At 57.6% G+C, this 26,378-nt stretch overlaps 1 protein-coding gene across 3 annotated transcripts in view; it reads left to right on the forward strand.

Moving 5' to 3' along the window:
* NBEAL2 (neurobeachin like 2) overlaps window positions 1-26,378 on the forward strand; it is a 236,199-nt gene that overhangs the window by 194,207 nt on the left and 15,614 nt on the right. For all 3 annotated transcript variants that reach the window (XM_063924601.1, XM_063924602.1, XM_063924603.1), the window contains 7 exons: window positions 14,542-14,649; window positions 24,254-24,349; window positions 24,638-24,762; window positions 25,029-25,169; window positions 25,261-25,391; window positions 25,606-25,715; window positions 25,832-25,949. In XM_063924601.1, the coding sequence (XP_063780671.1) occupies window positions 14,542-14,649; window positions 24,254-24,349; window positions 24,638-24,762; window positions 25,029-25,169; window positions 25,261-25,391; window positions 25,606-25,715; window positions 25,832-25,949 (829 nt within the window). The remainder of the gene's footprint in view (window positions 1-14,541; window positions 14,650-24,253; window positions 24,350-24,637; window positions 24,763-25,028; window positions 25,170-25,260; window positions 25,392-25,605; window positions 25,716-25,831; window positions 25,950-26,378) is intronic.

The following is a 26,378-nucleotide window of genomic DNA, read 5'->3' on the forward strand; positions in this document are numbered from 1 at the left end:
GGCGGCAGCTGATACTAGCACATAGGTCTGCTGCTGAGACACTGGGGAGCCCCGAGCGGCGGCAGCTGATACTGGCACATATAGGTCTGCTGCTGAGACACTGGGGAGCCCCGAGCGGCGGCAGCTGATACTGGCACATAGGTCTGCTGCTGAGACACTGGGGAGCCCCGAGCTGCGGCAGCTGATACTGGCACATAGGTCTGCTGCTGAGACACTGGGGAGCCCCGAGCGGCGGCAGCTGATACTGGTACATAGGTCTGTTGCTGAGACACTGGGGAGCCCCGAGCGGCGGCAGCTGATACTGGCACATAGGTCTGCTGCTGAGACACTGGGGAGCCCCGAGCGGCGGCAGCTGATACTGGCACATAGGTCTGCTGCTGAGACACTGGGGAGCCCCGAGCGGCGGCAGCTGATACTGGCACATACAGGTCTGCTGCTGAGACACTGGGGAGCCCCGAGCGGCGGCAGCTGATACTGGCACATAGGTCTGCTGCTGAGACACTGGGGAGCCCCGAGCGGCGGCAGCTGATACTGGCACATAGGTCTGCTGCTGAGACACTGGGGAGCCCCGAGCTGCGGCAGCTGATACTGGCACATAGGTCTGCTGCTGAGACACTGGGGAGCCCCGAGCGGCGGCAGCTGATACTGGTACATAGGTCTGTTGCTGAGACACTGGGGAGCCCCGAGCGGCGGCAGCTGATACTGGCACATAGGTCTGCTGCTGAGACACTGGGGAGCCCCGAGCGGCGGCAGCTGATACTGGCACATAGAGGTTTGCTGCTGAGACACTGGGGAGCCCCGAGCGGCGGCAGCTGATACTAGCACATAGGTCTGCTGCTGAGACACTGGGGAGCCCCGAGCGGCGGCAGCTGATACTGGCACATATAGGTCTGCTGCTGAGACACTGGGGAGCCCCGAGCGGCGGCAGCTGATACTGGCACATAGGTCTGCTGCTGAGACACTGGGGAGCCCCGAGCTGCGGCAGCTGATACTGGCACATAGGTCTGCTGCTGAGACACTGGGGAGCCCCGAGCGGCGGCAGCTGATACTGGTACATAGGTCTGTTGCTGAGACACTGGGGAGCCCCGAGCGGCGGCAGCTGATACTGGCACATAGGTCTGCTGCTGAGACACTGGGGAGCCCCGAGCGGCGGCAGCTGATACTGGCACATAGAGGTCTGCTGCTGAGACACTGGGGAGCCCCGAGCGGCGGCAGCTGATACTGGCACATAGAGGTTTGCTGCTGAGACACTGGGGAGCCCCGAGCGGCGGCAGCTGATACTGGCACATAGGTCTGCTGCTGAGACACTGGGGAGCCCCGAGCGGCGGCAGCTGATACTGGCACATAGGTCTGCTGCTGAGACACTGGGGAGCCCCGAGCGGCGGCAGCTGATACTGGCACATAGGTCTGCTGCTGAGACACTGGGGAGCCCCGAGCGGCGACAGCTGATACTGGCACATAGGTCTGCTGCTGAGACACTGGGGAGCCCCGAGCGGCGGCAGCTGATACTGGCACATAGAGGTCTGCTGCTGAGACATTGGAGAGCCCCGAGCGGCGGCAGCTGATACTGGCACATAGGTCTGCTGCTGAGACACTGGGGAGCCCCGAGCGGCGGCAGCTGATACTGGCACATAGAGGTCTGCTGCTGAGACACTGGGGAGCCCCGAGCGGCGTCAGCTGATACTGGCGCATAGGTCTGCTGCTGAGACACTGGGGAGCCCCGAGCGGCGGCAGCTGATACTGGCACATAGGTCTGCTGCTGAGACACTGGGGAGCCCTGAGCGGCGGCAGCAGCTGATACTGGCACATAGGTCTGCTGCTGAGACACTGGGGAGCCCCGAGCGGCAGCAGCAGCTGATACTGGCACATAGGTGTTCTGCTGAGACACTGGGGAGCCCCGAGCGGCGGCAGCTGATACTGACGCATAGGTCTGCTGATGAGATACTGGGGAGCCCCGAGTGGTGGCAGCTGATACTGGCACATAGAGGTCTGCTGCTGAGACACTGGGGAGCCCCAAGCGACGGCAGCTGATACTGGCACATAGGTCTGCTGCTGAGACACTGGGGAGCCCCAAGCGGCGGCAGCTGATACTGGCACATAGGTTTGCTGCTGAGACACTGGGGAGCCCCGAGTGGCGGCAGCTGATACTGGCACATAGAGGTCTGCTGCTGAGACACTGGGGAGCCCCGAGCGGCGGCAGCTGATACTGGCACATAGAGGTCTGCTGCTGAGACACTGGGGAGCCCCAAGCGGCGGCAGCAGCTGATACTGGCACATAGGTCTGCTGCTGAGACACTGGGGAGCCCCGAGCGGCGGCAGCTGATACTGGCACATAGAGGTCTGCTGCTGAGACACTGGGGAGCCCCGAGCGGCGGCAGCTGATACTGGCACATAGGTCTGCTGCTGAGACACTGGGGAGCCCCGAGCGGCGGCAGCTGATACTGGCACATAGGTCTGCTGCTGAGACACTGGGGAGCCCCGAGCGGCGGCAGCTGATACTGGCACATAGGTCTGCTGCTGAGACACTGGGGAGCCCCGAGCGGCGGCAGCTGATACTGGCACATAGGTCTGCTGCTGAGACACTGGGGAGCCCCGAGCGGCGGCAGCTGATACTGGCACATAGGTCTGCTGCTGAGACACTGGGGAGCCCCGAGCGGCGGCAGCTGATACTGGCACATAGAGGTTTGCTGCTGAGACACTGGGGAGCCCCGAGCGGCGGCAGCTGATACTGGCACATAGGTCTGCTGCTGAGACACTGGGGAGCCCCGAGCGGCGGCAGCTGATACTGGCACATAGAGGTTTGCTGCTGAGACACTGGGGAGCCCCGAGCGGCGGCAGCTGATACGGGCACATAGGTCTGCTGCTGAGACACTGGGGAGCCCCGAGCGGCGGCAGCTGATACTGGCACATAGGTCTGCTGCTGAGACACTGGGGAGCCCCGAGCGGCGGCAGCTGATACTGGCACATAGGTCTGCTGCTGAGACACTGGGGAGCCCCGAGCGGCGGCAGCTGATACTGGCACATAGAGGTTTGCTGCTGAGACACTGGGGAGCCCCGAGCGGCGGCAGCTGATACTGGCACATAGGTCTGCTGCTGAGACACTGGGGAGCCCCGAGCGGCGGCAGCTGATACTGGCACATAGAGGCTTGCTGCTGAGACACTGGGGAGCCCCGAGCGGCGGCAGCTGATACTGGCACATAGGTCTGCTGCTGAGACACTGGGGAGCCCCGAGCGGCGGCAGCTGATACTGGCACATACAGGTCTGCTGCTGAGACACTGGGGAGCCCCGAGCGGCGGCAGCTGATACTGGCACATAGGTCTGCTGCTGAGACACTGGGGAGCCCCGAGCGGCGGCAGCTGATACTGGCACATAGGTCTGCTGCTGAGACACTGGGGAGCCCCGAGCTGCGGCAGCTGATACTGGCACATAGGTCTGCTGCTGAGACACTGGGGAGCCCCGAGCGGCGGCAGCTGATACTGGTACATAGGTCTGTTGCTGAGACACTGGGGAGCCCCGAGCGGCGGCAGCTGATACTGGCACATAAGTCTGCTGCTGAGACACTGGGGAGCCCCGAGCGGCGGCAGCTGATACTGGCACATAGAGGTTTGCTGCTGAGACACTGGGGAGCCCCGAGCGGCGGCAGCTGATACTAGCACATAGGTCTGCTGCTGAGACACTGGGGAGCCCCGAGCGGCGGCAGCTGATACTGGCACATATAGGTCTGCTGCTGAGACACTGGGGAGCCCCGAGCGGCGGCAGCTGATACTGGCACATAGGTCTGCTGCTGAGACACTGGGGAGCCCCGAGCTGCGGCAGCTGATACTGGCACATAGGTCTGCTGCTGAGACACTGGGGAGCCCCGAGCGGCGGCAGCTGATACTGGTACATAGGTCTGTTGCTGAGACACTGGGGAGCCCCGAGCGGCGGCAGCTGATACTGGCACATAGGTCTGCTGCTGAGACACTGGGGAGCCCCGAGCGGCGGCAGCTGATACTGGCACATAGAGGTCTGCTGCTGAGACACTGGGGAGCCCCGAGCGGCGGCAGCTGATACTGGCACATAGAGGTTTGCTGCTGAGACACTGGGGAGCCCCGAGCGGCGGCAGCTGATACTGGCACATAGGTCTGCTGCTGAGACACTGGGGAGCCCCGAGCGGCGGCAGCTGATACTGGCACATAGGTCTGCTGCTGAGACACTGGGGAGCCCCGAGCGGCGGCAGCTGATACTGGCACATAGGTCTGCTGCTGAGACACTGGGGAGCCCCGAGCGGCGACAGCTGATACTGGCACATAGGTCTGCTGCTGAGACACTGGGGAGCCCCGAGCGGCGGCAGCTGATACTGGCACATAGAGGTCTGCTGCTGAGACATTGGAGAGCCCCGAGCGGCGGCAGCTGATACTGGCACATAGGTCTGCTGCTGAGACACTGGGGAGCCCCGAGCGGCGGCAGCTGATACTGGCACATAGAGGTCTGCTGCTGAGACACTGGGGAGCCCCGAGCGGCGTCAGCTGATACTGGCGCATAGGTCTGCTGCTGAGACACTGGGGAGCCCCGAGCGGCGGCAGCTGATACTGGCACATAGGTCTGCTGCTGAGACACTGGGGAGCCCTGAGCGGCGGCAGCAGCTGATACTGGCACATAGGTCTGCTGCTGAGACACTGGGGAGCCCCGAGCGGCAGCAGCAGCTGATACTGGCACATAGGTGTTCTGCTGAGACACTGGGGAGCCCCGAGCGGCGGCAGCTGATACTGACGCATAGGTCTGCTGATGAGATACTGGGGAGCCCCGAGTGGTGGCAGCTGATACTGGCACATAGAGGTCTGCTGCTGAGACACTGGGGAGCCCCAAGCGACGGCAGCTGATACTGGCACATAGGTCTGCTGCTGAGACACTGGGGAGCCCCAAGCGGCGGCAGCTGATACTGGCACATAGGTTTGCTGCTGAGACACTGGGGAGCCCCGAGTGGCGGCAGCTGATACTGGCACATAGAGGTCTGCTGCTGAGACACTGGGGAGCCCCGAGCGGCGGCAGCTGATACTGGCACATAGAGGTCTGCTGCTGAGACACTGGGGAGCCCCAAGCGGCGGCAGCAGCTGATACTGGCACATAGGTCTGCTGCTGAGACACTGGGGAGCCCCGAGCGGCGGCAGCTGATACTGGCACATAGAGGTCTGCTGCTGAGACACTGGGGAGCCCCGAGCGGCGGCAGCTGATACTGGCACATAGGTCTGCTGCTGAGACACTGGGGAGCCCCGAGCGGCGGCAGCTGATACTGGCACATAGGTCTGCTGCTGAGACACTGGGGAGCCCCGAGCGGCGGCAGCTGATACTGGCACATAGGTCTGCTGCTGAGACACTGGGGAGCCCCGAGCGGCGGCAGCTGATACTGGCACATAGGTCTGCTGCTGAGACACTGGGGAGCCCCGAGCGGCGGCAGCTGATACTGGCACATAGGTCTGCTGCTGAGACACTGGGGAGCCCCGAGCGGCGGCAGCTGATACTGGCACATAGAGGTTTGCTGCTGAGACACTGGGGAGCCCCGAGCGGCGGCAGCTGATACTGGCACATAGGTCTGCTGCTGAGACACTGGGGAGCCCCGAGCGGCGGCAGCTGATACTGGCACATAGAGGTTTGCTGCTGAGACACTGGGGAGCCCCGAGCGGCGGCAGCTGATACGGGCACATAGGTCTGCTGCTGAGACACTGGGGAGCCCCGAGCGGCGGCAGCTGATACTGGCACATAGGTCTGCTGCTGAGACACTGGGGAGCCCCGAGCGGCGGCAGCTGATACTGGCACATAGGTCTGCTGCTGAGACACTGGGGAGCCCCGAGCGGCGGCAGCTGATACTGGCACATAGAGGTTTGCTGCTGAGACACTGGGGAGCCCCGAGCGGCGGCAGCTGATACTGGCACATAGGTCTGCTGCTGAGACACTGGGGAGCCCCGAGCGGCGTCTGCTGATACTGGCACATAGAGGCTTGCTGCTGAGACACTGGGGAGCCCCGAGCGGCGGCAGCTGATACTGGCACATAGGTCTGCTGCTGAGACACTGGGGAGCCCCGAGCGGCGGCAGCTGATACTGGCACATAGGTCTGCTGCTGAGACACTGGGGAGCCCCGAGCGGCGGCAGCTGATACTGGCACATAGGTCTGCTGCTGAGACACAGGGGAGCCCCAAGCGGCGGCAGCTGATACTGGCACATAGGTCTGCTGCTGAGACACTGGGGAGCCCCGAGCGGCGGCAGCTGATACTGGCACATAGGTCTGCTGCTGAGACACTGGGGAGCCCCGAGCGGCGTCTGCTGATACTGGCACATAGGTCTGCTGCTGAGACACTGGGGAGCCCCGAGCGGCGGCAGCTGATACTGGCGCATAGGTCTGCTGCTGAGACACTGGGGAGCCCCGAGCTGCGGCAGCTGATACTGGCACATAGGTCTGCTGCTGAGACACTGGGGAGCCCCGAGTGGCGGCAGCTGATACTGGCACATAGGTCTGCTGCTGAGACACTGGGGAGCCCCGAGCGGCGGCAGCTGATACTGGTACATACGTCTGCTGCTGAGACACTGGGGAGCCCCGAGCTGCGGCAGCTGATACTGGCGCATAGGTGTGCTGCTGAGACACTGGGGAGCCCCGAGCTGCAGCAGCTGATACTGGCACATAGGTCTGCTGCTGAGACACTGGGGAGCCCCGAGCGGCGGCAGCAGCTGATACTGGCACATAGGTCTGCTGCTGAGACACTGGGGAGCCCCGAGCGGCGGCAGCAGCTGATACTGGCACATAGGTCTGCTGCTGAGACACTGGGGAGCCCCGAGCGGCGGCAGCTGATACTGGCACATAGGTCTGCTGCTGAGACACTGGGGAGCCCCGAGCGGCGGCAGCAGCTGATACTGGCACATAGGTCTGCTGCTGAGACACTGGGGAGCCCCGAGCGGCGGCAGCTGATACTGGCACATATAGGTCTGCTGCTGAGACACTGGGGAGCCCCGAGCGGCGGCAGCTGATACTGGCACATAGGTCTGCTGCTGAGACACTGGGGAGCCCCGAGCTGCGGCAGCTGATACTGGCACATAGGTCTGCTGCTGAGACACTGGGGAGCCCCGAGCGGCGGCAGCTGATACTGGTACATAGGTCTGTTGCTGAGACACTGGGGAGCCCCGAGCGGCGGCAGCTGATACTGGCACATAAGTCTGCTGCTGAGACACTGGGGAGCCCCGAGCGGCGGCAGCTGATACTGGCACATAGAGGTTTGCTGCTGAGACACTGGGGAGCCCCGAGCGGCGGCAGCTGATACTAGCACATAGGTCTGCTGCTGAGACACTGGGGAGCCCCGAGCGGCGGCAGCTGATACTGGCACATATAGGTCTGCTGCTGAGACACTGGGGAGCCCCGAGCGGCGGCAGCTGATACTGGCACATAGGTCTGCTGCTGAGACACTGGGGAGCCCCGAGCTGCGGCAGCTGATACTGGCACATAGGTCTGCTGCTGAGACACTGGGGAGCCCCGAGCGGCGGCAGCTGATACTGGTACATAGGTCTGTTGCTGAGACACTGGGGAGCCCCGAGCGGCGGCAGCTGATACTGGCACATAGGTCTGCTGCTGAGACACTGGGGAGCCCCGAGCGGCGGCAGCTGATACTGGCACATAGGTCTGCTGCTGAGACACTGGGGAGCCCCGAGCGGCGGCAGCTGATACTGGCACATACAGGTCTGCTGCTGAGACACTGGGGAGCCCCGAGCGGCGGCAGCTGATACTGGCACATAGGTCTGCTGCTGAGACACTGGGGAGCCCCGAGCGGCGGCAGCTGATACTGGCACATAGGTCTGCTGCTGAGACACTGGGGAGCCCCGAGCTGCGGCAGCTGATACTGGCACATAGGTCTGCTGCTGAGACACTGGGGAGCCCCGAGCGGCGGCAGCTGATACTGGTACATAGGTCTGTTGCTGAGACACTGGGGAGCCCCGAGCGGCGGCAGCTGATACTGGCACATAAGTCTGCTGCTGAGACACTGGGGAGCCCCGAGCGGCGGCAGCTGATACTGGCACATAGAGGTTTGCTGCTGAGACACTGGGGAGCCCCGAGCGGCGGCAGCTGATACTAGCACATAGGTCTGCTGCTGAGACACTGGGGAGCCCCGAGCGGCGGCAGCTGATACTGGCACATATAGGTCTGCTGCTGAGACACTGGGGAGCCCCGAGCGGCGGCAGCTGATACTGGCACATAGGTCTGCTGCTGAGACACTGGGGAGCCCCGAGCTGCGGCAGCTGATACTGGCACATAGGTCTGCTGCTGAGACACTGGGGAGCCCCGAGCGGCGGCAGCTGATACTGGTACATAGGTCTGTTGCTGAGACACTGGGGAGCCCCGAGCGGCGGCAGCTGATACTGGCACATAGGTCTGCTGCTGAGACACTGGGGAGCCCCGAGCGGCGGCAGCTGATACTGGCACATAGAGGTCTGCTGCTGAGACACTGGGGAGCCCCGAGCGGCGGCAGCTGATACTGGCACATAGAGGTTTGCTGCTGAGACACTGGGGAGCCCCGAGCGGCGGCAGCTGATACTGGCACATAGGTCTGCTGCTGAGACACTGGGGAGCCCCGAGCGGCGGCAGCTGATACTGGCACATAGGTCTGCTGCTGAGACACTGGGGAGCCCCGAGCGGCGGCAGCTGATACTGGCACATAGGTCTGCTGCTGAGACACTGGGGAGCCCCGAGCGGCGACAGCTGATACTGGCACATAGGTCTGCTGCTGAGACACTGGGGAGCCCCGAGCGGCGGCAGCTGATACTGGCACATAGAGGTCTGCTGCTGAGACATTGGAGAGCCCCGAGCGGCGGCAGCTGATACTGGCACATAGGTCTGCTGCTGAGACACTGGGGAGCCCCGAGCGGCGGCAGCTGATACTGGCACATAGAGGTCTGCTGCTGAGACACTGGGGAGCCCCGAGCGGCGTCAGCTGATACTGGCGCATAGGTCTGCTGCTGAGACACTGGGGAGCCCCGAGCGGCGGCAGCTGATACTGGCACATAGGTCTGCTGCTGAGACACTGGGGAGCCCTGAGCGGCGGCAGCAGCTGATACTGGCACATAGGTCTGCTGCTGAGACACTGGGGAGCCCCGAGCGGCAGCAGCAGCTGATACTGGCACATAGGTGTTCTGCTGAGACACTGGGGAGCCCCGAGCGGCGGCAGCTGATACTGACGCATAGGTCTGCTGATGAGATACTGGGGAGCCCCGAGTGGTGGCAGCTGATACTGGCACATAGAGGTCTGCTGCTGAGACACTGGGGAGCCCCAAGCGACGGCAGCTGATACTGGCACATAGGTCTGCTGCTGAGACACTGGGGAGCCCCAAGCGGCGGCAGCTGATACTGGCACATAGGTTTGCTGCTGAGACACTGGGGAGCCCCGAGTGGCGGCAGCTGATACTGGCACATAGAGGTCTGCTGCTGAGACACTGGGGAGCCCCGAGTGGCGGCAGCTGATACTGGCACATAGAGGTCTGCTGCTGAGACACTGGGGAGCCCCAAGCGGCGGCAGCAGCTGATACTGGCACATAGGTCTGCTGCTGAGACACTGGGGAGCCCCGAGCGGCGGCAGCTGATACTGGTACATACGTCTGCTGCTGAGACACTGGGGAGCCCCGAGCTGCGGCAGCTGATACTGGCGCATAGGTGTGCTGCTGAGACACTGGGGAGCCCCGAGCTGCAGCAGCTGATACTGGCACATAGGTCTGCTGCTGAGACACTGGGGAGCCCCGAGCGGCGGCAGCAGCTGATACTGGCACATAGGTCTGCTGCTGAGACACTGGGGAGCCCCGAGCGGCGGCAGCAGCTGATACTGGCACATAGGTCTGCTGCTGAGACACTGGGGAGCCCCGAGCGGCGGCAGCTGATACTGGCACATAGGTCTGCTGCTGAGACACTGGGGAGCCCCGAGCGGCGGCAGCAGCTGATACTGGCACATAGGTCTGCTGCTGAGACACTGGGGAGCCCCGAGCGGCGGCAGCTGATACTGGCACATATAGGTCTGCTGCTGAGACACTGGGGAGCCCCGAGCGGCGGCAGCTGATACTGGCACATAGGTCTGCTGCTGAGACACTGGGGAGCCCCGAGCTGCGGCAGCTGATACTGGCACATAGGTCTGCTGCTGAGACACTGGGGAGCCCCGAGCGGCGGCAGCTGATACTGGTACATAGGTCTGTTGCTGAGACACTGGGGAGCCCCGAGCGGCGGCAGCTGATACTGGCACATAAGTCTGCTGCTGAGACACTGGGGAGCCCCGAGCGGCGGCAGCTGATACTGGCACATAGAGGTTTGCTGCTGAGACACTGGGGAGCCCCGAGCGGCGGCAGCTGATACTAGCACATAGGTCTGCTGCTGAGACACTGGGGAGCCCCGAGCGGCGGCAGCTGATACTGGCACATATAGGTCTGCTGCTGAGACACTGGGGAGCCCCGAGCGGCGGCAGCTGATACTGGCACATAGGTCTGCTGCTGAGACACTGGGGAGCCCCGAGCTGCGGCAGCTGATACTGGCACATAGGTCTGCTGCTGAGACACTGGGGAGCCCCGAGCGGCGGCAGCTGATACTGGTACATAGGTCTGTTGCTGAGACACTGGGGAGCCCCGAGCGGCGGCAGCTGATACTGGCACATAGGTCTGCTGCTGAGACACTGGGGAGCCCCGAGCGGCGGCAGCTGATACTGGCACATAGGTCTGCTGCTGAGACACTGGGGAGCCCCGAGCGGCGGCAGCTGATACTGGCACATACAGGTCTGCTGCTGAGACACTGGGGAGCCCCGAGCGGCGGCAGCTGATACTGGCACATAGGTCTGCTGCTGAGACACTGGGGAGCCCCGAGCGGCGGCAGCTGATACTGGCACATAGGTCTGCTGCTGAGACACTGGGGAGCCCCGAGCTGCGGCAGCTGATACTGGCACATAGGTCTGCTGCTGAGACACTGGGGAGCCCCGAGCGGCGGCAGCTGATACTGGTACATAGGTCTGTTGCTGAGACACTGGGGAGCCCCGAGCGGCGGCAGCTGATACTGGCACATAAGTCTGCTGCTGAGACACTGGGGAGCCCCGAGCGGCGGCAGCTGATACTGGCACATAGAGGTTTGCTGCTGAGACACTGGGGAGCCCCGAGCGGCGGCAGCTGATACTAGCACATAGGTCTGCTGCTGAGACACTGGGGAGCCCCGAGCGGCGGCAGCTGATACTGGCACATATAGGTCTGCTGCTGAGACACTGGGGAGCCCCGAGCGGCGGCAGCTGATACTGGCACATAGGTCTGCTGCTGAGACACTGGGGAGCCCCGAGCTGCGGCAGCTGATACTGGCACATAGGTCTGCTGCTGAGACACTGGGGAGCCCCGAGCGGCGGCAGCTGATACTGGTACATAGGTCTGTTGCTGAGACACTGGGGAGCCCCGAGCGGCGGCAGCTGATACTGGCACATAGGTCTGCTGCTGAGACACTGGGGAGCCCCGAGCGGCGGCAGCTGATACTGGCACATAGAGGTCTGCTGCTGAGACACTGGGGAGCCCCGAGCGGCGGCAGCTGATACTGGCACATAGAGGTTTGCTGCTGAGACACTGGGGAGCCCCGAGCGGCGGCAGCTGATACTGGCACATAGGTCTGCTGCTGAGACACTGGGGAGCCCCGAGCGGCGGCAGCTGATACTGGCACATAGGTCTGCTGCTGAGACACTGGGGAGCCCCGAGCGGCGGCAGCTGATACTGGCACATAGGTCTGCTGCTGAGACACTGGGGAGCCCCGAGCGGCGACAGCTGATACTGGCACATAGGTCTGCTGCTGAGACACTGGGGAGCCCCGAGCGGCGGCAGCTGATACTGGCACATAGAGGTCTGCTGCTGAGACACTGGGGAGCCCCGAGCGGCGTCAGCTGATACTGGCGCATAGGTCTGCTGCTGAGACACTGGGGAGCCCCGAGCGGCGGCAGCTGATACTGGCACATAGGTCTGCTGCTGAGACACTGGGGAGCCCCGAGCGGCGGCAGCTGATACTGGCACATAGGTCTGCTGCTGAGACACTGGGGAGCCCCGAGCGGCGACAGCTGATACTGGCACATAGGTCTGCTGCTGAGACACTGGGGAGCCCCGAGCGGCGGCAGCTGATACTGGCACATAGAGGTCTGCTGCTGAGACACTGGGGAGCCCCGAGCGGCGTCAGCTGATACTGGCGCATAGGTCTGCTGCTGAGACACTGGGGAGCCCCGAGCGGCGGCAGCTGATACTGGCACATAGGTCTGCTGCTGAGACACTGGGGAGCCCTGAGCGGCGGCAGCAGCTGATACTGGCACATAGGTCTGCTGCTGAGACACTGGGGAGCCCCGAGCGGCAGCAGCAGCTGATACTGGCACATAGGTGTTCTGCTGAGACACTGGGGAGCCCCGAGCGGCGGCAGCTGATACTGACGCATAGGTCTGCTGATGAGATACTGGGGAGCCCCGAGTGGTGGCAGCTGATACTGGCACATAGAGGTCTGCTGCTGAGACACTGGGGAGCCCCAAGCGACGGCAGCTGATACTGGCACATAGGTCTGCTGCTGAGACACTGGGGAGCCCCAAGCGGCGGCAGCTGATACTGGCACATAGGTTTGCTGCTGAGACACTGGGGAGCCCCGAGTGGCGGCAGCTGATACTGGCACATAGAGGTCTGCTGCTGAGACACTGGGGAGCCCCGAGTGGCGGCAGCTGATACTGGCACATAGAGGTCTGCTGCTGAGACACTGGGGAGCCCCAAGCGGCGGCAGCAGCTGATACTGGCACATAGGTCTGCTGCTGAGACACTGGGGAGCCCCGAGCGGCGGCAGCTGATACTGGCACATAGAGGTCTGCTGCTGAGACACTGGGGAGCCCCGAGCGGCGGCAGCTGATACTGGCACATAGAGGTCTGCTGCTGAGACACTGGGGAGCCCCGAGCGGCAGCAGCTGATACTGGCACATAGGTCTGCTGCTGAGACACTGGGGAGCCCCGAGCGGCGTCAGCTGATACTGGCGCATATGTCTGCTGCTGAGACACAGGGGAGCCCCGAGCGGCGGCAGCTGATACTGGCACATAGGTCTGCTGCTGAGACACAGGGGAGCCCCGAGCGGCGGCAGCTGATACTGGCACATAGGTCTGCTGCTGAGACACAGGGGAGCCCCGAGCGGCGGCAGCTGATACTGGCACATAGAGGTCTGCTGCTGAGACACTGGGGAGCCCCAAGCGGCGGCAGCTGATACTGGCACATAGGTCTGCTGCTGAGACACTGGGGAGCCCCAAGCGGCGGCAGCTGATACTGGCACATAGGTCTGCTGCTGAGACACTGGGGAGCCCCGAGTGGCGGCAGCTGAAACTGGCACATAGGTCTGCTGCCGAGACACTAGGGGAGCCCCGAGCGGCGGCAGCTGATACTGGCACATAGGTCTGCTGCTGAGACACTGGGGAGCCCCGAGCGGCGGCAGCTGATACTGGTACATAGGTCTGCTGCTGAGACACTGGGGAGCCCCGAGCGGCGGCAGCTGATACTGGCGCATAGGTCTGTAGCTGTGACACTGGGGAGCCCCGAGCGGCGGCAGCTGATACTGGCACATAGGTCTGCTGCTGAGACACTGGGGAGCCCCAAGCGGCGGCAGCTGATACTGGCACATAGGTTTGCTGCTGAGACACTGGGGAGCCCCGAGCGGCAGCAGCTGAAACTGGCACATAGGTCTGCTGCTGAGACACTGGGGAGCCCCGAGCGGCGGCAGCTGATACTGGCACATAGGTCTGCTGCTGAGACACTGGGGAGCCCCGAGCGGCGGCAGCTGATACTGGCACATAGGTCTGCTGCTGAGACACTGGGGAGCCCCGAGCGGCGGCAGCTGATACTGGCACATAGGTCTGCTGCTGAGACACTGGGGAGCCCCGAGCGGCGGCAGCTGATACTGGCACATAGGTCTGCTGCTGAGACACTGGGGAGCCCCGAGCGGCGGCAGCTGATACTGGCACATAGAGGTCTGCTGCTGAGACACTGGGGAGCCCCGAACGGCGGCAGCTGATACTGGCACATAGGTCTGCTGCTGAGACACTGGGGAGCCCCGAACGGCGGCAGCTGATACTGGCACATAGGTCTGCTGCTGAAACACTGGGGAGCCCCGAGTGGCGGCAGCTGATACTGGCACATAGGTCTGCTGCTGAGACACGGGGGAGCCCCGAGTGGCGGCAGCTGATACTGGCACATAGGTCTGCTGCTGAGACACGGGGGAGCCCCGAGTGGCGGCAGCTGATACTGGCACATAGAGGTCTGCTGCTGAGACACGGGGGAGCCCCGAGTGGCGGCAGCTGATACTGGCACATAGAGGTCTGCTGCTGAGACACGGGGGAGCCCCGAGTGGCGGCAGCTGATACTGGCACATAGGTCTGCTGCTGAGACACGGGGGAGCCCCAAGCAGCAGTAGCTGATACTGGCACAGAACTCATGTATTGCTCATATTCTTTCTGCAGCTGAGTCCTTTCCTGTGAGATGTCACTGATCGCGTTCTCCTGTCATTGTCCTGCAGGTTAGGAATAATGTGTACTCCCGAATACTGGGCTTACACCCACCCAACCAGCTTCAGTTCGGCAATCATTCTCCCCAGAAGCTACTGGAGGCCTCAAATCTAACACAGGTACCTGCGTGTCCTAGATGGAAGGTGACTGTCATCTATCAATATGTAATAGTAATGTACTACGTGCTGTGTGTCCAGGGCCCACTCCAGCTAGTGCTCCCTACCTGTCCAGGGCCCACTCCAGCTAGTGTGCGCTATGTGACCAGGGCTGACTTTTTTTTTTTTTTGTCTGTCTCCCCTGTACTATTGTTACTAGTGGACTGTACTTCCTGTCTGTCTCCCCTGTACTATTGTTACTAGTGGACTGTACTTCCTGTCTGTCTCCCCTGTACTATTGTTACTAGTGGACTGTACTTCCTGTCTGTCTCCCCTGTACTATTGTTACTAGTGGACTGTACTTCCTGTCTGTCTCCCCTGTACTATTGTTACTAGTGGACTGTACTTCCTGTCTGTCTCCCCTGTACTATTGTTACTAGTGGACTGTACTTCCTGTCTCCCCTGTACTGTTGTTACTAGTGGACTGTACTTCCTGTCTGTCTCCCCTGTACTATTGTTACTAGTGGACTGTACTTCCTGTCTGTCTCCCCTGTACTATTGTTACTAGTGGACTGTACTTCCTGTCTGTCTCCCCTGTACTGTTGTTACTAGTTGACTGTACTTCCTGTCTGTCTCCCCTGTACTGTTGTTACTAGTGGACTGTACTTCCTGTCTGTCTCCCCTGTACTGTTGTTACTAGTTGATGTCTCCCCTGTACTGTTGTTACTAGTAGACTGTTCTTCCTGTTTGTCCGCCAATACAGTTGTTACTAGTTACTGTATGCTGTCACCCCTGTAATGTTACTAGTTCTTACTTCTTCCTGTTGCCCCTATGTTGTTACAAGTTATTATACTATACTTTCAGCCTGTCCCTGATACAGGTGTTGCTAGTTTCTGTATGTACTGTACTTGGTGTCTGTCTCCCGATACGGGTGTTACTACTTTGTATATACTGTAGTTGGTGCCTGTCCCCCAGATACAGGTGTTGCTAGTTGCTGTATGTACTGTACTTGGTGCCTGTCCCCCGGATACAGGTGTTGCTAGTTGCTGTATGTACTGTACTTGGTGTTTGCCCCCGGATACAGGTGTTACTGGTTGCTGTATGTACTGTACTTGGTGCCTGTCCCCCGGATACAGGTGTTGCTAGTTTCTGTATGTACTGTACTTGGTGTCTTTCCCCCGATACGGGTGTTGCTAGTTGCTGTATATACTGTACTTGGTGCCTGTCCCCCTGGATACAGGTGTTGCTAGTTGCTGTATGTACTGTACTTGGTGCCTGTCCCCCAATACAGGTGTAACTGGTTGCTGTATGTACTGTACTTGGTGTTTGCCCCCGGATACAGGTGTTGCTCGTTGCTGTATGTACTGTACTTGGTGCCTGTCCCCCTGGATACAGGTGTTGCTAGTTGCTGTATGTACTGTACTTGGTGCCTGTCCCCCAATACAGGTGTTGCTAGTTACTGCGGTACTTGGTGTCTGTCCCCCGATACAGGTGTTTCTAGTTGCTGCTGTACTTGGTGCCTGTCCCCCAATACAGGTGTTGCTAGTTGCTGTATATACTGTACTTGATGCTGTATATCCTGTACTTGGTGTCTGTCCCCGATACGGGTGTTACTAGTTGCTGTATGTACTGTACTTGGTGTCTGTCCCCGATACGGGTGTTACTAGTTGCTGTATGTACTGTACTTGGTGTCTTTCCCCCGATACGGGTGTTGCTAGTTGCTGTGTATACTGTACTTGGTGACTGCCCCCCGATACAGGTGTTGCTAGTTACTGCGGTACTTGGCGTCTGTCCCCTGATACAGGTGTAACTAGTTACTGCAGTACTTGGTGTCTGTCCCCTGATACAGGTGTAGCTAGTTACTGCAGTACTTGGTGTCTGTCCCCCGATACAGGTGTTGCTAGTTGCTGCAGTACTTGGTGTATGTCCCCTGATACAGGTTTAGCTAGTTACTGCAGTACTTGGTGTCTGTCCCCCGATACGGGTGTTGCTAGTTGCTGCGGTACTTGGTGTCTGTCCCCTGATACGGGTGTTGCTAGTTGCTGCGATACTTGGTGTCTGTCCCCTGATACGGGTGTTGCTAGTTACTGCAGTACTTGGTGTCTGTCCCCTGATACGGGTGTTGCTAGTTACTGCAGTACTTGGTGACTGCCCCCCGATACAGGTGTTGCTAGTTGCTGCGGTACTTGGTGTCTGTCCCCTGATACAGGTGTTGCTAGTTACTGCAGTACTTGGTGTCTGTCCCCTGATACGGGTGTTGCTAGTTGCTGCGGTACTTGGTGTCTGTCCCCTGATACAGGTGTAGCTAGTTACTGCAGTACTTGGTGTCTGCCCCCCGATACAGGTGTTGCTAGTTGCTGCGGTACTTGGTGACTGCCCCCCGATACAGGTGTTGCTAGTTGCTGCGGTACTTGGTGTCTGTCCCCTGATACGGGTGTTGCTAGTTACTGCAGTACTTGGTGTCTGTCCCCTGATACAGGTGTAGCTAGTTGCTGCGGTACTTGGTGTCTGTCCCCTGATATAGGTGTTGCTAGTTACTGCGGTACTTGGTGTCTGTCCCCCGATACAGGTGTTGCTAGTTACTGCGGTACTTGGTGACTGCCCCTCGATACAGGTTTTGCTAGTTGCTGCGGTACTTGGTGTCTGTCCCCTGATACAGGTGTTGCTAGTTACTGCAGTACTTGGTGTCTGTCCCCTGATACGGGTGTTGCTAGTTGCTGCGGTACTTGGTGTCTGTCCCCTGATACAGGTGTAGCTAGTTACTGCAGTACTTGGTGTCTGTCCCCTGATACGGGTGTTGCTAGTTACTGCAGTACTTGGTGACTGCCCCCCGATACAGGTGTTGCTAGTTGCTGCGGTACTTGGTGTCTGTCCCCTGATACAGGTGTTGCTAGTTACTGCAGTACTTGGTGTCTGTCCCCTGATATGGGTGTTGCTAGTTGCTGCGGTACTTGGTGTCTGTCCCCTGATACAGGTGTAGCTAGTTACTGCAGTACTTGGTGTCTGTCCCCCGATACAGGTGTTGCTAGTTACTGCTGTACTCGGTGTCTGTCCCCTGATACAGGTGTAGCTAGTTACTGCAGTACTTGGTGTCTGTCCCCCGATACAGGTGTTGCTAGTTGCTGCGGTAGTTGGTGTCTGTCCCCCGATACAGGTGTTGCTAGTTACTGCGGTAATTGGTGACTGCCCCCCGATACAGGTGTTGCTAGTTACTGCAGTACTTGGTGTCTGTCCCCTGATACAGGTGTTGCTAGTTACTGCAGTACTTGGTGTCTGTCCCCTGATACAGGTGTAGCTAGTTACTGCAGTACTTGGTGTCTGTCCCCCGATACAGGTGTTGCTAGTTACTGCGGTACTTGGTGTCTGTCCCCTGATACAGGTGTAGCTAGTTACTGCAGTACTTGGTGTCTGTCCCCTGATACAGGTGTAGCTAGTTACTGCAGTACTTGGTGTCTGTCCCCCGATACAGGTGTTGCTAGTTGCTGCGGTAGTTGGTGTCTGTCCCCCGATACAGGTGTTGCTAGTTACTGCGGTAATTGGTGACTGCCCCCCGATACAGGTGTTGCTAGTTACTGCAGTACTTGGTGTCTGTCCCCCGATACAGGTGTTGCTAGTTGCTGCGGTACTTGGTGTCTGTCCCCCGATACAGGTGTTGCTAGCTACTGCGGTAATTGGTGACTGCCCCCTGATACCGGTGTTGCTAGTTACTGCGGTACTTGGTGTCTGTCCCCTGATATAGATGTTGCTAGTTGCTGCGGTACTTGGTGTCTGTCCCCTGATATAGATGTTGCTAGTTGCTGCGGTACTTGGTGTCTGTCCCCTGATATAGATGTTGCTAGTTGCTGCGGTACTTGGTGTCTGTCCCCTGATAATAAGAATTTACTTACCGATAACTCTATTTCTCATAGTCCGTAGTGGATGCTGGGGACTCCGTAAGGACCATGGGGAATAGCGGCTCCGCAGGAGACTGGGCACATCTAAAGAAAGCTTTAGGACTATCTGGTGTGCACTGGCTCCTCCCCCTATGACCCTCCTCCAAGCCTCAGTTAGGATACTGTGCCCGGACGAGCGTACACAATAAGGAAGGATTTTGAATCCCGGGTAAGACTCATACCAGCCACACCAATCACACCGTACAACTTGTGATCTGAACCCAGTTAACAGCATGATAACAGAGGAGCCTCTAGAAAAGATGGCTCACTACAGCAATAACCCGATTTTTTGGTAACAATAACTATGTACCAGTATTGCAGACAATCCGCACTTGGGATGGGCGCCCAGCATCCACTACGGACTATGAGAAATAGAATTATCGGTAAGTAAATTCTTATTTTCTCTAACGTCCTAAGTGGATGCTGGGGACTCCGTAAGGACCATGGGGATTATACCAAAGCTCCGGGCGGGAGAGTGCGGATGACTCTGCAGCACCAAATGAGAGAACTCCAGGTCCTCCTCAGCCAGGATATCAATTTTGTAGAATTTTACAAACGTATTTGCTCCTGACCAAGTAGCTGCTCGGCAAAGTTGTAAAGCCGAGACCCCTCGGGCAGCCGCCCAAGATGAGCCCACCTTCCTTGTGGAGTGGGCATTTACAGATTTTTGGCTGTGGCAGGCCTGCCACAGAATGTGCAAGCTGAATTGTACTACAAATCCAACGAGCAATAGTCTGCTTAGAAGCAGGAGCACCCAGCTTGTTGGGTGCATACAGGATAAACAGCGAGTCAGATTTCCTGACTCCAGCCGTCCTGGAAACATATATTTTCAGGGCCCTGACAACGTCTAGCAACTTGGAGTCCTCCAAGTCCCTAGTAGCCGCAGGCACCACAAATAGGTTGGTTCAGGTGAAACGCTGAAACCACCATAGGGAGAAACTGAGGACGAGTCCTCAATTCCGCCCTGTCCGAATGGAAAATCAGATAAGGGCTTTTTCAGGATAAAGCCGCCAATTCTGACACGCGCCTGGCCTAGGCCAGGGCCAACAGCATGACCACTTTCCATGTGAGATATTTTAACTCCACAGATTTAAGTGGTTCAAACCAATTTGACTTTTGGAACTCAAAACTACATTGAGATCCCAAAGTGCCACTGGAGGCACCAAAGGAGGCTGTATATGCAGTACCCCTTTTACAAACGTCTGAACTTCAGGGACTGAAGCTAGTTCTTTTTGGAAGAAAATTGACAGGGCCGAAATTTGAACCTTAATGGACCCCCATTTCAGGCCCATAGACACTCCTGTTTGCAGGAAATGTAGGAATCGACCCAGTTGAATTTCCTCCGTCGGGCCTTACTGGCCTCGCACCACGCAACATATTTTCGGCAATTGCGGTGATAATGTTTTTGCGGTTACATCCTTCCTGGCTTTGATCAGGATAGGGATGACTTCATCCGGAATGCCTTTTTTCCTTCAGGATCCGGCGTTCAACCGCCATGCCGTCAAACGCAGCCGCGGTAAGTCTTGGAACAGACAGGGTCCTTGCTGGAGCAGGTCCCTTCTTAGAGGTAGAGGCCACGGATCCTCCGTGAGCATCTCTTGAAGTTCCGGTTACCAAGTCCTTCTTGGCCAATCCGGAGCCACGAATATAGTGCTTACTCCTCTCCATCTTATCAATCTCAGTACCTTGGGTATGAGAGGCAGAGGAGGGAACACATACCCTGACTGGTACACCCACGGTGTTACCAGAGCGTCTACAGCTATTGCCTGAGGGTCCCTGGACCTGGCGCAATACCTGTCGAGTTTTTTCCAACGGTTTATAATCATGTGGAAGACTTCTGGGTGAAGTCCCCACTCTCCCGGGTGGAGGTCGTGCTGAGGAAGTCTGCTTCCCAGTTGTCCACTCCCGGAATGAATACTGCCGACAGTGCTATCACATGATTTTCCGCCCAGCGAAGAATCCTTGCAGCTTCTGCCATTGCCCTCCTGCTTCTTGTGCCACCCTGTCTGTTTACGTGGGTGACTGCCGTGATGTTGTCCGACTGGATCAACACCGGCTGACCTTGAAGCAGAGGTCTTGCTAAGCTTAGAGCATTGTAAATGTCCCTTAGCTTCAGGATATTTATGTGAAGTGATGTCTCCAGGCTTGACCATAAGCCCTGGATATTCCTTCCCTGTGTGACTGCTCCCCAGCCTCGCAGGCTGGCATCCGTGGTCACCAGGACCCAGTCCTGAATGCCGAATCTGCGGCCCTCTAGAAGATGAGCACTCTGCAACCACCACAGGAGGGACACCCTTGTCCTTGGTGACAGGGTTATCCGCTGATGCATCTGAAGATGTGACCCGGACCATTTGTCCAGCAGGTCCCACTGGAAAGTTCTTGCGTGGAATCTGCCGAATGGGATTGCTTCGTAGGAAGCCACCATTTTACCCAGAACCCCTGTGCATTGATGCACTGAGACTTGGCTCGGTTTTAGGAGGTTCCTGACTAGCTCGGATAACTCCCTGGCTTTCTCCTCCGGGACAAACACCTTTTTCTGGACTGTGTCCAGGATCATCCCTAGGAACAGAAGACAAGTCGTCGGAACCAGCTGCGATTTTGGAATATTGAGAATCCAATCGTGCTGCCGCAACACTACCTGAGATAGTGCTACACCGACCTCCAACTGTTCCCTGGATCTTACCCTTATCAGGGAATTGTCCAAGTAAGGGATAACTAAAATTCCCTTCCTTCGAAGGAATATCATCATTTCGGCCATTACCTTGGTAAAGACCCGGGGTGCCGTGGACCATCCATACGGCAGCGTCTGAACTGATAGTGACAGTTCTGTACCATAAACCTGAGGTACCCTTGGTGAGAAGAGTAAATTTTGACATGAAGGTAAGCATCCTTGATGTCCCGAGACATCATGTAGTCCCCTTCTTCCAGGTTCGCAATCACTGCTCTGAGTGACTCAATCTTGAATTTGAACCTCTGTATGTAAGTGTTCAAAGATTTTAGATTTAGAATCGGTCTCACCGAGCCGTCCGGCTTCGGTACCACAACAGTGTGGAATAATACCCCTTTCCCTGTTGCAGGAGGGGTATCTTGATTATCACCTGCTGGGAATACAGCTTGTGAATGGCTTCCAAAACTGTCTCCCTGTCAGAAGGAGAGACATCGGTAAAGCCGACTTTAGGAAACGGCGAGGGGGAGACGTCTCGAATTCTAATTTGTACCCCTGAGATATCACCTGAAGGATCCAGGGGTCTACTTGCCAGTGAGCCCACTGCGTGCTGAAATTCATTGAGACGGGCCCCCCACCGTGCCTGATTCTGCTTGTAAAGCCCCAGCGTATACTGAGGGCTTGGCAGAGGCGGGAGAGGGTTTCTGTTCCTGGGAACTGGCTGATTTCTGCAGCCTTTTTCCTCTCCCTCTGTCACGGGGCAGAAATGAGGAAACTTTTTGCCCGCTTGTCCACGAAAAGACTGCGCCTGATAATACGGCGTCTTCTCATGTTGAGAGGCGACCTGGGGTACAAACGTGGATTTCCCAGCTGTTGCCGTGGCCACCAGGTCTGAAAGACCGACCCCAAATAACCTTAATAAGGCAATACTTCCAAATGCCGTTTGGAATACGCATCACCTGACCACTGACGTGTCCATAACCCTCTACTGGTAGAAATGGACAACGCACTTAGACTTGATGCCAGTCGGCAAATATTCCGCTGTGCATCACGCATATATAGAAATGCATCTTTTAAATGCTCTATAGGCAAAAATATACTGTCCCTATCTAGGGTATCAATATTTTCAGTCAGGGAATCCGACCACGCCAACCCAGCACTGCACATCCAGGCTGAGGCGATTGCTGGTCGCAGTATAACACCAGTATGTGTGTAAATACATTTTAGGATACCCTCCTGCTTTCTATCAGCAGGATCCCTAAGGGCGGCCATCTCAGGAGAGGGTAGAGCCCTTACAAGCGTGTGAGCGCTTTATCCACCCTAGGGGGTGTTTCCCAACGCACCCTAACCTCTGGCGGGAAAGGATATAATGCCAATAACATTTTAGAAATTATCAGTTGTTATCGGGGGAAACCCACGCATCATCACACACCTCATTTAATTTCTCAGATTCAGGAAAACTACAGGTAGTTTTTCCTCACCGAACATAATACCCCTTTTTGGTGGTACTCGTATTATCAGAAATGTGTAAAACATTTTTCATTGCCTCAATCATGTAACGTGTGGCCCTACTGGAAGTCACATTTGTCTCTTCACCGTCGACACTGGAGTCAGTATCCGTGTCGGCGTCTATATCTGCCATCTGAGGTAACGGGCGCTTTAGAGCCCCTGACGGCCTATGAGACGTCTGGACAGGCACAAGCTGAGTAGCCGGCTGTCTCATGTCAACCACTGTCTTTTATACAGAGCTGACACTGTCACGTAATTTCTTCCAACAGTTCATCCACTCAGGTGTCGACCCCCTAGGGGGTGACATCACTATTACAGGCAATCTGCTCCGTCTCCACATAATTTTTCTCCTCATACATGTCGACACAAAAGTACCGACATACAGCACACACACAGGGAATGCTCTGATAGAGGACAGGACCCCACTAGCCCTTTGGGGAGACAGAGGGAGAGTTTGCCAGCACACACCAGAGCGCTATATATATACAGGGATAACCTTATATAAGTGTTTTTCCCCTTATAGCTGCTGTATAGTTAATACTGCGCCTAATTAGTGCCCCCCTCTCTTTTTTAACCCTTTCTGTAGTGTAGTGACTGCAGGGGAGAGCCAGGGAGCTTCCCTCCAACGGAGCTGAGAGGGAAAATGGCGCCAGTGTGCTGAGGAGATAGGCTCCGCCCCCTTATCGGCGGCCTTATCTCCCGTTTTTCTATGTATTCTGACAGGAGTTAAATGCATCCATATAGCCCAGGAGCTATATGTGATGCATTTTTTTTGCCATCCAAGGTGTTTTTATTGCGTCTCAGGGCGCCCCCCCCCCCAGCGCCCTGCACCCTCAGTGACCGGAGTGTGAAGTGTGCTGAGAGCAATGGCGCACAGCTGCAGTGCTGTGCGCTACCTTGTTGAAGACAGGACGTCTTCTGCCTCCGATTTTTCCGGACCTCTTCTTGCTTCTGGCTCTGTAAGGGGGCCGGCGGCGCGGCTCTGGGACCGAGCTCCGAGGCTGGGCCTGTGTTCGGTCCCTCTGGAGCTAATGGTGTCCAGTAGCCTAAGAAGCCCAATCCACTCTGCACGCAGGTGAGTTCGCTTCTTCTCCCCTTAGTCCCTCGATGCAGTGAGCCTGTTGCCAGCAGGTCTCACTGAAAATAAAAAACCTAAACTAAAACTTTCACTAAGAAGCTCAGGAGAGCCCCTAGTGTGCACCCTTCTCGTTCGGGCACAGAGATCTAACTGAGGCTTGGAGGAGGGTCATAGGGGGAGGAGCCAGTGCACACCAGATAGTCCTAAAGCTTTCTTTAGATGTGCCCAGTCTCCTGCGGAGCCGCTATTCCCCATGGTCCTTACGGAGTCCCCAGCATCCACTTAGGACGTTAGAGAAATAGATGTTGCAAGTTACTGCTGTACTCTGTGTCTGTCCCACCTATAATGCCCCAGTAATACAGAGCCATTTAGGGCTGGGAGAGTCACTATACAGTAGCACAATACTGAGCTCGTGTCACCCTGTCCTGTCTTTCTGTCCTCCAGCTATGGGTGTGGAGAGAGATTTCTAACTTCGAGTACCTTATGCAGCTGAATACGATCGCTGGACGGACATATAACGACCTGTCACAGTATCCGGTGGTGAGTGGCTTGTCCTGCGTCACTAGCGTACACCGAGTGCTCTGCATGATGTGTAGAGAATTTATACTGAAACATTAGCTGAACAAAAATAATAGCGTCTCAATGGAAACCAAGGTTACGTATCAATGATCTCTTAGCGGAACGCCATTGGTCACAAAGTATTATTGTGTTAGATACATCGTTTTACAACTTTCATTCTTCTCTTATCCCAAATTGACTCCAAAGACCCACGCATAACACCACCTCCTCCTATCCACACCTGTAACAGCCGTGTGCTCTGTCCCGCAGTTTCCGTGGATCCTACGGGATTATGTCTCCGAAACGCTGGACCTGACAAACCCCGAGGTGTTCCGGGACCTCTCCAAACCCATTGGGGTGGTGAACGAGCGCCACGCACGGGAAGTGAAGGAGAAGTGAGTTACGGAGGTGGAAATAAACCTGACCCACATTAACCTCGCTTGTAATTGCCGGTTTTAGGATTCATTCCCATTATATTAATCACATAAAACAAAACGTACAGTTAATGGAATTGTCATGTTTAGGAACTGGCACCAATAGACACAGACTGCTCCCACTGGGGGATACGCAGGAGCGGTGCGGCCACAGAGATCCGGCGGAGATCCCCCGTTATTCTCTTGCACGTGCATGATGAGGGTCCATCTCCTCTCTCCCCCCGCAGGTACGACAGCTTTGAAGACCCCACAGGGACGGTGGAAAAGTTCCATTACGGGACTCACTACTCTAATGCGGCCGGAGTGATGCATTACATGATCCGCGTGGAGCCGTTCACCACGTTACACATCCAGCTGCAGAGCGGCAGGTGGGAGAGTCCGGACCGCACATCACACCCCTCCCCCGATATTCCGCTCAGCCATGGTGTGTGATAATCTGCGCTTTGTTGTGTTTCTCAGGTTTGATTGCTCGGACCGGCAGTTCCACTCCATCCCGGCTGCCTGGCAGGCCCGCATGGAGAACCCTGTGGATGTGAAGGAGTTAATACCGGAGTTTTTCTATTTCCCGGAATTCCTGGAGAACGGCAATGGTACGCCCGGGGGAGGGGATCACAGCAGCAATACAAGCGCCCTGTGGTACATATACCTGGGTCTCCCGTGTAGCCTGTTGGTATGCCCCACCCTCTTTTGCAAACTTTGAGGTTGTGACCCTTTCACCATGCAGTGTCCCTCTCTCACCAGCCCAGGGCGCACAAGGCAGTGGCACAATATACGTAGCATGTCCGATCTGTGTGTCTCTTCCAGGGTTCGATCTTGGCTGTCTCCAGATGACCAATGGGAAAGTGGATAATGTTGTCTTACCAAGATGGGCTTCGTCGCCGGAGGATTTCATCTACAAGCATCGAAAGGCGCTGGTAAGCTGCGACAGCCCGGTCTCTGCAGAGCGTCACTCTCGTGGCCGGTGAGATCCGTGCTGGATGCACACGACCCATATGGATTAAACAGCGTGCTCTCTGGTCTCCTTCCCCAGGAATCGGAGTACGTCTCGGCCCATCTTCACAAGTGGATAGACCTGATCTTCGGGTACAAGCAGAGAGGTGAAGCTGCCGTGGAAGCCCTGAACGTGTTTTATTATTGCACTTATGAAGGTGAGAGACGGCTGCAAGTAATGGCGCTGTCTGTCGTAGAATAATATATGGGAACGGAGCATTCTGCTGCGCTGTGCAGTATATACTATATGTGACTTTATTCCTCTGCAGCCAGATGCCGCGTTAAGAGTGAGGGGCTTCTCGAGCACAGACGGCAGCAGACCAGAGTTACAGGGGCTGTGCAGGAGAGAGGGGACTTGAAGAAAGTCCTCCCCCTACCTTACCCCCCTCCTCCCAGATTCTCAGTCGCAGGACATTAATCAGTAGATGATCACTGAAGTTGATCGGAAATGAGGCGTAGCTGCTCCCGCTTTGCAGAGCGGTATGCACCGTGTGCTGCATCGTCCCCCTATTGGTATGCTTAGCCCGCCGCTAGTCCTCACACTTACAGTTCCTCTGCAACGCTCCCTGTCCCGTCTCTGCGCCCTC

The sequence above is a fragment of the Pseudophryne corroboree genome, chromosome 5 (assembly GCF_028390025.1).
Source record: "Pseudophryne corroboree isolate aPseCor3 chromosome 5, aPseCor3.hap2, whole genome shotgun sequence".
In the NCBI taxonomy this organism is placed as follows: domain Eukaryota; kingdom Metazoa; phylum Chordata; class Amphibia; order Anura; family Myobatrachidae; genus Pseudophryne; species Pseudophryne corroboree.